This window comes from Nymphaea colorata, chromosome 5 (genome assembly GCF_008831285.2).
Source record: "Nymphaea colorata isolate Beijing-Zhang1983 chromosome 5, ASM883128v2, whole genome shotgun sequence".
Classification (NCBI taxonomy): domain Eukaryota; kingdom Viridiplantae; phylum Streptophyta; class Magnoliopsida; order Nymphaeales; family Nymphaeaceae; genus Nymphaea; species Nymphaea colorata.
This window is the reverse complement of record NC_045142.1, coordinates 26,996,314-27,007,693: the sequence shown is the minus strand read 5'-3', so window position 1 is coordinate 27,007,693 and position 11,380 is coordinate 26,996,314. Positions and strand designations below refer to the sequence as shown.

The following is an 11,380-nucleotide window of genomic DNA, read 5'->3' as shown; positions in this document are numbered from 1 at the left end:
AGGAAACCACAATTACTATAAATCATGTCTAATAAGGCAAGGTGATTCTTAGAGAAGGCAAAAGCTAGCTTGAATGTACTAATTTTTCTCTCATATTTATTCACTGGGCAGTTATTCGATGACGATAGTCTCCTTCCTTTCACAAGTCAAATCTGAGTGAACCTCGTAACGTGAAAGAAGACCAACAGGGTGTTATTGCTTCTCTATTTAATAAAGCTTCAAGAATAAGCCGACCTCCTAACCTGTTCTCACGTGTGTGTATTAACTATTTGCTTAAGCTCTTTATGATTTACTTATATGTCACCCACAAAGATTCGTTTTCCTTATGGAGGGTTCAAAGCAACCGGCCGTCATATCATTCAATTTGTTTTCACTCCAGAACTAATTCTCTCTTTTTCCAATATCAAGCAAATAGTCTGATTAGATCATTTGGATGTACTTATGATCGGTACTCAAACCTCGAAATTTGATTAACATGCGTAGTTCCTGATCATAAGAATATAACTTTTTCATATCTTCTTCTGAACAGAGTACCTATGAATCTATGATTGGAAATTGGAGTGTTGTCTATGAAGAATCCGTTATTAGTTTGCTACACGTGACTTTTGAGGGAGTGCGAACTTAAAGTACGTAGGAAGTAATGGAACCCCAGTCATGATTAAAATTTTGAAGCAACTCTCTCTCTCTCTCTGTCTCTCTCTCTCTCTCTGCAAAGACGTACGTCCTTCTGTTCATTTTATCTTTGGTTGAAGCTGATACAACCTCTCATCTCTGTATGAAGTAAACTCTCTCTCTCTCTCTCTCTCTCTCTCTCTCTCTCTCTCTCTCTCTCTCTCTGTGTGTGCACAGACCTCCTTCCTTCTATTCATTTTGTCTTTGGTTTGAAGTTGCTACCTCTTATGTCAGTATGAAGTAAACTTTCTCTCTCTCACACACGCGCGCGCACGCACACAATACAGACGTTTGTTGGTGCTTACGTATGTGGACTTGCACCTTCTAGTTCAGGTCGAGAAAGTCAGCTATGCAAAAAAGGAAAGATCTTTAAAGGCATCTGATCACTATCTGTTCCTTTGCAACAAGGGATTCAACTAGAAAAGTCTGGAAGAAGCGGACAGGAGATGCATGCGGAGATATTGCATGGCAAATCGAAGCTGTAAAGGAGAAAGGAAATGGAGGAGGAGCCGCCGAATTTGGGTCAACCACAGTGGCTGCCAACGTTGCTTCCATTCCGTTGTGCAGTTAATTTCAAAAGCATGAGGAGATTCATAAGTGGTAATGAATTAAAGGCCCCCTCCACCATCTTGTACAAGTGGAAATGACTTCTTCTTCACCCTTGTGTCTTTTTTCTATCTAGACAGATAAACTTTGAGAAACATTACTCACCCCACCAGAAACTATTTGTCTATAAAAGCGAGCCTGTTTATATGCTCATGCTTGTGTACCCTTAAGAATAAGATAGATGTGTGCTCTACGCGATGTGCACGTAACCACTTCTCGATGGCTAAAGCTAACTAGCACGACAAGATGTCTAAGAGGGGAGGAAACTTATCACAGTGGAAAAGAATATTGCTGAAATCAAATGCATCCATGGATGAAGAGAGAGTGAGTTGCAAGTTTCCGCGTTACGGGAATGATATATCACTTGCAATAGGGTCTTTGAATTTTGGGTACGTGCCGATTGTTCTAGAAAAGGTGATAAGTTCTTTTCTGTTTTGTTTTGGCTACATAATTTTGGAGATAGGAGGAACCCATGAAAAGCAAAGATAGTTACTTGTAATTAGTGTTGTCAATTTTTTGTGACGATGTTCTCAGCATAAATGCAGGTCTCGGCCCATAGTGGACATGAACATTTCGGAAAAAGGAAAAAATCATGAAAAGTAAAGATAGTTACCTGTGATTAGTGTTGTCAAGTTTTTGTGACGATATTTTCAGCATAAATTCAGGTCTCAGCCCTCATAGTGGACATGATAGTCAGCAGAGCTTTCAAATTGTGAGAATTAATCCCAGATACCTTTATGGAGGAAAAATTCTCATCAAGGCAAAAAAAAAATCTACCATCCTACTACCTTCACCTATCTCCCATTAGTGGGATTGGTGCATCTAGTCATACATATGTAACATTTGCTACTGTAGTCAACACCAATAAACTCACCTTGTGCTCCCTCTCTCTCTCTCTCTCTCTCTCTCTCTCTCTCTCTCTATATATATATATATATATATATATATATATATATATATATATATATATATATATATATATATATATCTGTGTGTGTGTCTACTGTCTAGACTTGGTCGATCAATTAGCTTGTTTGATTGCTTATGAAGTGCCATTTGTAAAACTATATATATATATATATATATATATCTGTGTGTGTGTCTACTGTCTAGACTTGGTCGATCAATTAACTTGTTTGATTGCTTATGAAGTGCCATTTGTAAAACTATTTTATGCAAGTTGACATTTATCTTTTAGAAAAAACAATCTTTCATATATATAGCACTTCAGAATCAATTGACTTGAATGGCAACTCACAGTTAGCCTTTATAATCTTCACATTTATTTGTGTGTGTGTGACCATACATATATATAAACAGATAGAAGGGCTAATAAAGAGGGAATACAGAAGACCGAAAGTGTTTAACCTTTTCGTGATCCGAATAGGATTCCCTTTCCAACACATGGTTTCTCACAGTGTTGCTTCTCTTTGCATATGTAATTAATCTACATGTCTTCAAATATATATATGTAATCGGTAGATACTTTTATGTATATGTAATGGATAGAATGCTAATTAATGAAGAGGAAGCCGAAAGTGTTTTTGACTTTTCGGGAGAATAGGGTTCCTTTCCAATACAAGACTTTGCTTTTTCTAAAACTGGCCAATTTCTCACTCTAGTTCTTTCTTCACTTACCTTTGCCCAATTAAGATGATCAAATATTTGCTTGTCGTTGGCAAGCTTTTCATATTGTTTCTGGGACCCTTCTCATATATTCGCAACCGTGGTGATCTAGCTAAACTCAGGATCAGCTAGCATTTTTCCTTTTTTTCTAATTTCTTCACTTGGTTCGTAAGTTTCCGAGGCATGCATAAGAAGATCAATGCTGGTAGCAGATCAAGGCTGTCATTGGGAATTCTCCAAATTTTTGGTGTTTTTTTGGTAAAAATAAATGCAAGGGAGTAACAAATGAAGACATTAATTTGAGGAGAGTTGGTGGGAATATATTGCATCATTTTGTAAGGAAATGGTCGGCCCTTGTGCTTGTCACCATCACGTCCTTCTTTTCACATTGTTAATTTGCTTTTCCTGTTGGTGTTGAGTAAGGAAAAAGGAATCACTCTTCAACCAATTCGATCCATCTCATGCCTTTAACTTGCATCTTTCTCTGCCTCCCTTGGTCAATACTTTGCGCGTGGGTCGGCCCTGGGCCCTGCCTTCCACCTTCTTACATCAACTTATTATGTCAAACCGCCCCGCCCACCTTCTCCAGCAGGCCGTCTTCATTAGGCACTAATTGGACAAGTTAACATTCCCCATTTTACAACTCCCATTAAGCTTTCACCTCCCATCCATGTATTGAAAAATTCTATGGTGAAGAAATATTGATCTGGGGAAGTTTGGTGACATTTAATTTATTGTTTTAAATTAAATCCATGCATCTCAAGTCAGGTGGGCGGTCGTGATGTGACATCCATGGATTAATTTAAGATGCATGAAGGTATACAAATCCATATATGATGCAATCAATCCTTGCATCTCCCACAAATAAAATCCTTATAAAGAAAAGGAAGGGTCTAAAATACCCAACAAATCCTTGCAAACACACCCTTAAAAGAATTTTATAAAAAAAAAAAGATTTGAGAATATATTAATTTAAGAGTTAAGAACCTAAATTTGGAGGAGATAAGAGTACTGAACATGTAACAATCTGACCTACTTCGAGCCTTTGTTTTGACGAATCCCAACCTGCCACTTAGTAATTTCGACTACAACCCCCAAAAAGGATAGAAACCAGACAACCATTTATTCAATAACCCTCTCTTGAATATTTCTCACAATTTTCAATATGAGACTAAATTTTTTGAATGTTACAGGACATGGACAGTTTATGATTTCTAAGAATATATTTATTGACAATATTCATTTCAATTTTTCAGGTGTGGGAGGTTGTCAACCCACGCCCGGATCAATAAGAATATTGGTTTTCGATTTCCATCAGATCCTTTTTAGATACCTCTTATATTACAATAATTTCGTTGTTATTGATAAATCCACTTCCATTTCTACATTCATTTGCATTTCACGAAAAAACTGGATTGATTTATATATGAATCGTCTAAATTGTTCAGAATATGCTACTCGGAAACTTTCTTTTTTTTTTAATGTTCCTGCTTAACACCTTATGAATTAATTATCAATTTCATTCACCAAATAACTTAGAACCAATTCACATAGTGCCTGTACATTTTATGTGCTTTTAACATGTTAATTTTGAGTTGACTTGTCTCAACCCAGAAAGTCATATTTGGTATGTGCATCGTTTTAATTTGAAATTCACATTTAGCATTATTGCTCCACGAAAACAAGACATTCAAGGAGATGGATTCAACAAAATTTGTTAAAGTTGCCATAGAGTAAATTTAGGCAAGAAAATGCACGACTGTCAGAAGAAGAAGGAGACGAGGGGATACAGAGTCCTCTTATGGATTCTTGAATGTTAACAAACCACAATCAGAAGTTGACCATCGATCATTTCAATAAAATGGGTAAACTACTAATGCGAAGGTTTAGATGCTAGGTAATGGAATCTGGGACCCAAATGATCTCTTTTCAATTTGTCTTGTCCTGGTATCCTTCCATAAGGAGAAGATATGCTCTTTGCACAATCGGCTGCGCTCACATGGAATGGATCCAGCGAGCCATGGAATCTCTCAGCCAGAGGGTTGGCTGTGTCTTATACTGCGCTGCGACCCCGCAGTATCCGCATGGAGATCCTTTTGGAGGTCGCCTCCATCGTTCTGCACATGTGAATTCTTATCTGCCATCACTGTTGCGACCGTGACCATGACTGCTGCGGTCGACCTTGCGGCCATGGCTAACCACAGATCACAACCTCATCACTAGAAACTGGGTCCACCGCCCTTGGGACCAATACTGTGGAGTGGAGCAAAGAATCATGATTTGATGGACGGCCGCATGGTCCCGGCGCTGCTGGTCGACCATGGCGACGGCTTCTTGATTCGTTGGCTTCATTTACGGCCGGTACCCAGCTGATATTTTTGTTCGATCTATTAGGAGCTGACCGGCTTCAGAATCCTGCATTGCGGTGGACGAAAACGATGGAACGGAAAGGAATTTATATTGTTGGTAGTGGAACAGCATGATGTTTTTGGATTTCTTGTAAATGATTCTGCGCACCCATTGATCCTGATTCGGACCTTAGTTTATGCGTTTATGCGCACCAGATTGAGGCATCATGGCCGCCATGGTTGCCCTCGCGAAAACATTAATTAATTTCTCCAAATCGAAAAGTACTACTGTTACATGACCACCAAAGAGCTAGCATGGATGATGGACTTTTCTTATTTTATATTTGCGTTTAACTAATTGTTTCTTTCCTTTTTCTTTATTTTTTTGCAATGTTCAGCAGACCATCAAGGGCAACTCATGTTCAGTCTAAGACTCTGTAACACCATGGCTCACGTAAGAAGAAGAGGAAGAAGAAGAAGAAGAAAGGAAGCTGTACAGTGCAATTACAGCGGCAGACTGCGTGGACCCTTCACAAGTCCCTCTCAGCCGCTGAAATCTCATTCTCCACACGAATAATATTACATAATTAATATCTAGGACTCTGATCAGCCATCGCAACGTCCGTAACCACTATCGTTGAACAAGTACCAGTCTTGATTTCTATATGCCGGGCGTGCGATGGTCATGCTTACTTTCCTTTTCATTGCGTTTGATGCTAACCTCGAACTTGAATTTCGAGTGTTCATTAATTGCCTTTTAGGAAGAAAAAAAGATTTAATTTGCCGACAAGTGAAGAAGAATCACGAAATCTTAATTTGTCAAATGGGAGAAACAATAGAAGATGTTAACAAGATTAAAAAGTGGGGTTTCTTTCATCACCGTCAGTATTATATAATCATACGAGACGCAGGTGCTTGTCACGAATAGAAACAGGTTGACCATGGAACATAAACTATCATAAAAACCCACTTCTCCGTAGCTTTAGTTTTGCTTTCACTATCGCTTTTGATCAATAAAAAAAAGGATTAGAGCGAACAGAAAGCAGAATAGTTGCGAAGTTTAGGTTACTTGACGTCGTAGTGTTTTATCTCTGATAATTTTCTATGGAGGGGAAGGGCCGTTTCACCAACCACGTGTCCAGCTTGAAAGGGAAGAGATGAAGCGCAACCACAAGTGATGATGGTGCAGGGAATAAAGAAATGGCAGCCCAACCCATCGACACGAATCGGATTTACCACCCATGCGTGCGAGATCCGACAATGGCACGCTTCCAGATTCTCACGTGCGACGAAGTGCTTTATATATGGCTTCCATGGAGACCTGATGCTCCATCACAGAGAGAGGAAGCCAGAGAAATTAAGAGTGAGAGAGACGAGGGAGCGGCCACTGAGGACGCCGTCACCCAGTTAGTCACCATGACGAAGGTGTACCCGAACGCAGCCGCGCCGGCCGACGAGGTCAGGGGAGCGCTGTCCTCCTCCTCCTCCGGTCGGTCCGAGTCGATGGCATTGACAGTGTGGAAGAAATCGCTTCTGTTCAACTGCAGCGGCTTCACTGTGTTCGACTCCAAGGGAAGTCTCCTCTTCCGGGTGGACAACTACGCGACGGACCACCGGGGGGAGGTGGTCCTCATGGACGCCTCCGGTCAGCCGCTCCGCACCCTCCGGCGAAAGGTAAGAGAGATCTGAGAGAGAGAGGGATTTTTTGAAGTTTTAGGAGGTAGGCCTGACCAATCATTTGAATGTTGATGCAGAGACTGAGCTTGGGGGACCAATGGCTGGTGTTTGATGGGGAAGTGTCGCTGGGAGTCGGAAGGAGAGGAAGGCGAGGTGGGTCGCCGACGAGGCCGCCCAAGTTTCACGTGAAGAAGCAGGGCAACTTCCTGGGGTCGAGGTCCCTTGCCCACGTCTCCTGCTGCCACTCCAAGGCTGCCTTCTACGACATCGAAGGGTCCTACGCGCAGCGATGTTGCACCGTATACGACGAGAAGCGGAGGAAGGTGGCAGAGGTCAAGCGGAAGGAGGCTGCCTCCGGTGGGGTGGCCTTTGGTGCCGACGTCTTCCGGCTGATCGTTCAGCCGGAGATGGACGCCGCCGATGCCATGGCGCTGGTTCTGCTGCTCGACCAGATGTTTACTTCTAGGTGGTCCTCTGCCGCCGTTCCAATCTAACGAACGCATGTACTTTCATCGCTGGCGCTGATCAAGCTGATTCATGGTCATGGGCTCTCTTCTTCTTCTTCTTCCCGAACCGAATGAATCCTTGATCGCCGGTCGAAGCTGAAGGGTGCTCTGCCCTAACTAATACTACCCAACATCGCTTGCTTCAACCCTGCAGAAGCAGACTGTGGGAGTCGGCATGGTTCTTCTGTACATTCCTTAAAACTACGTGGTGCTTGCTGGGCGGTGTGTGGTAAGAGGGAGAGAAGGGGTGCTGAAGATCAGGCTTTTTGTGCTTTTTTCTCCTTTTTGTATTTTTTTTTTTTTTTCATTTCAGGAGTCCAGCTTCTTCATCCTCTCAGAGTTTTTGAGTCTTGACTCTTCTGGTGGTGGTTCTGTTTTCAATTAGCGCCCTAGAGGGTCCTTTTTTCTATTTCCCTGTCCTTGGGCTTGTGTCGAGAACGTTGTGCTTAATAATTGAGGCAATCTTGCTTCGTTCCATGTACAAATTTTTCTTTGAATAGATGGCGACAATAAAAACTAGAAGTGGAATTTTGTAATCTAAAGAATGAAAAATGGAATTCGTTTAGGACGTTGTCATGACTTGCCCTCCAAAATATCTCACCAGTTCGTAAGGAAAATTCCCATTTTGCAGGATTCAACGTAATTTCTGTTCCTCAGTGAAGTGAAAGGCAGAGTGAGCAGAGCAGCCACCTCAGTGGATAATCAAAGAGATCATATCTGAGCATCCAGGGGACAGTTCTTGGTTGAACTTGAGAAACACAGAGCCACCTCAGAGGAGACGCCGGAAAAAAGATGCGAAAGGTGACTACAGATTTCCATGCAAGCTATCAAATCACCACCTGCTCTCGCCGCTAGATGTTGCCATGTTCATGAACGATCGCCGGACGCATAAGTTTGAATGAATACTAATCATACCACCATTAATATTTGGACGGCCGGCCGGAGACAAAGATTTCATCTCCCGAGCCACTAAGTCCACAAAGAAATAGTCGCGCAAATTAATTTCTGTGTTCCGTTTCGTGGCACTGACGTTTCATAATTGACTTGAGTTTCTCCCTGAAATTTTCCTTCAACGGTATCACCCTCATCAGCGCTTCAAGGAATCTACAACATATGTTGGGTGTGGAAAAGACAACAACCAAGATTGTTAACTGAAATTTTTGATAAGTTTAATTATGTATAAGACGAGATCTCTAATCTCTAGCTATCCTTAGGATTGTCTTCATTAATGATACTTATTATAGATTGGCTTTCTCAATGTCTGAGGATTTTAACTTGTATAATAAATAGATGACCATTGAATGGAATCAAAGCTAAAGAAACGGACGGCAATCCATAGATGAAACTGAACCATGTGTGCATGTCTTTTCCTTCCTCGGTCTGCTTCGTCCATTCCTCAAAGCTGCTGCTACTGCTACCTACAACCAGATGGGAAGGAAATTAAGAGTTTGAAGACAAGGGGAGAAGCATGTGCCTGGAAGTGTATATATTGCTTCCATTTGAGCAAAATAAGCCTTAGATCGGAGCAATTAGGTAAAAAGGGCCCAGCTGGTCGACCGTTGGATCCATTTGTTTTTCCATTTTCAACTTTGTCATCACCCGCTCTCTCTTTCTCTCTCTCTCTCAATGTTTGGTTAAGAAAAACCTCCTTTAATGAGAACCATATCCTTATGCTTTCAAGGTTTTAGCTCTTTTTCAACCCCAAGTAACTTTATTAAATACAGTTTTTAACTCATATCCTTTAATGTTGTTGTTGCTGTCATTTCATGAATAATGAATAATGCACTCGGGGCCGAGCTAAGGTATGGCTTGCATGGATCCTGTTCAACTTCAATTTTTTTTAAAAAAAAATTACATGTAAATTTTCAAAAATTTCACTTATTCTATATAAAAAATTTGAATGATATTTCCGTCTTAATCAAAATTTAAAAGGTTTGATTCGACCCCTTTCATAAAAAATTTCTGACTAATTTTTTTGGTTGAGTCCCAAATTAAACACGAGATTTAGGCCGGAACACAAGGCTAGAAAAATCTCGTCCACTGGTGAGAGTCGAATTCCGTGCACGCCCATGTCTGGTTTGAATTTTAATTTCCATGACCAAATCATGAGATAGAGTTCGTATCCATCTGACTTGTCATCCGAGACACCTCCCCCCATAAAAATACATCTGATTTTAGTTAATAAAATTTTGAAGCAGCTAGATTGTTTGTCGACGCAGCATAGACTGAGCTTGCAAACTAGAGCATGCGACTTCATTAACAAGTCTCCATCGGTTTTAAATTTTAAAAATGTGACGACCAAATATCCTTTTATTTTATTTGGTTTTGTTTTTTTTTTTTTTTTTTAATCTTATTTTCTCCTTAGGTGGAATCATGCTTTGCCGTTGGCGGCAGGTCCGCACCCGTTAGTGTTCAAAAGATGCGAGCTTCCTATATTAGCTCTGTTCATCTTTTCTTTAAAATGAAGAAACCAACTTTTTTTTTTTTCTCATTTCTTTATTATCGCAATTAAGATCAGGTCGTCGCCGCCCATTACGCACATCTATTTGTATCGATCAACTGGACGCATCAAATTCTTCATTTGGATTTACAAGAAATTCATATATTGGAATTCGAATCCAAGGGTCGAATGTAAAGAGAAGGATTTGATTCTTGGATGCAATACTTACAAGAAATAACTTTCTCTCATACCTACTAAATGCGGGAACCATCCATTGGAGATATTGATGATATTAGTTAATGGAAGGAAAAAGTTTTCTTCCATGACCATTTTATTTGATTTCATTTGTTTAAACAAAGCTATAAAGCACATTTTATTGGCAAATTAATTTGCTCTGGTTCTAGCCAAGACGTTCCCTTATCCGTGCATTAAATACCTTTTCTTACGCCTCTCATTATTTCATTTTTCAGCATTTGACAAGCACATGAACTCATGTTTGATCAGGTATTTAATGCATAGTATAATGTGATAAAATATTTTCCATAAAATTATCAACAGAAATTGATACGATTTCATCTGGCAATAAGTGCGCCCTTCATTTTTTGTTTTTTGCGATTTTTTTTTTGTACTGTTTTGTATATAGGATACAAAATTTGCATTAACTTGGTCACTGTCAGTATGTTGATTGCATTTGCATCCTATATTATATCAATTTAATTTAGAAACTTTAATTCGGGTTCGGCCTCCATAAGTTGAGGGGGTGAAAATTTAAATTTTTATACCGATATTCGCAGTTACTAAAAAAAGGAACACCATCGAGTATTATCCCTAGCAGAAAGAGGTCGCGTTAGAAGGAAGATGTAAGAAATTAGCTTTAAAGGAGACGATACGAGGAATTAGACGAATGAATTAAACAAGCTGAAACAAAAAGAAAAAAAAAATGAAGGAAAACGAGTATTGAAATGGAGATGCGGGGTATCGATCCCCGTACCTCTCGCATGCTAAGCGAGCGCTCTACCATCTGAGCTACATCCCCTTGATGAAGGGATTTGTCTTTGGACAACGTGACAATCAAACCAAAAAAGATGCATGGGTGGAAGAGACATGGAGGGCGGGACGCTAGCCATTGGTGCATCTCAGACAGGCGTCGCCCCCACACTACAGCGGTAGTTTTCTCGATCCTCGAACACTTGGGGAAGAGCTAATGAATCGAACCATACACACTCACCCTTCTGTTCTCTGCGGTAGCTAGGGTTTCAGGTGTTGCCATAATGACCGGCAGCTGGAAAAACAAACAGAAACTTTGGTAATTGCTATGGGTTGGGGAGGATAAAGGCGGTTTCCAAATCCCGCTTCTAAAACTAATGGCGGCCGAACACCAGGACGGGAGACAGGGGAAGGAAACAGCGGATCGTCGGAGAAAGGAGCCAACCGACGGCGGGTCAAAGCTTGGAGACCCCGCCATTCAAGGTGCAGCGCACCAGCCCAGCACACAGCTTCTCTAA

At 40.7% G+C, this 11,380-nt stretch overlaps 1 protein-coding gene and 1 non-coding gene across 2 annotated transcripts; one reads left to right on the top strand and one right to left on the bottom strand.

Annotated features, from left to right (window-relative positions):
- The first annotated feature begins 6,497 nt into the window (after positions 1 to 6,497).
- Positions 6,498 to 7,971, top strand: LOC116254596 (protein LURP-one-related 8-like). The gene is made up of 2 exons (XM_031630078.2): positions 6,498 to 6,926; positions 7,007 to 7,971. The coding sequence occupies exons 1-2, from the start codon at positions 6,513 to 6,515 to the stop codon at positions 7,421 to 7,423; spliced, it is 831 nt and encodes a 276-aa protein (XP_031485938.2). The 5' UTR covers positions 6,498 to 6,512; the 3' UTR covers positions 7,424 to 7,971.
- Positions 7,972 to 10,838: 2,867 nt separating this feature from the next.
- Positions 10,839 to 10,911, bottom strand: TRNAA-AGC (transfer RNA alanine (anticodon AGC)). Its single transcript has one exon. It is a non-coding gene; the product is annotated as a tRNA-Ala (tRNA).
- Positions 10,912 to 11,380: the final 469 nt, after the last annotated feature.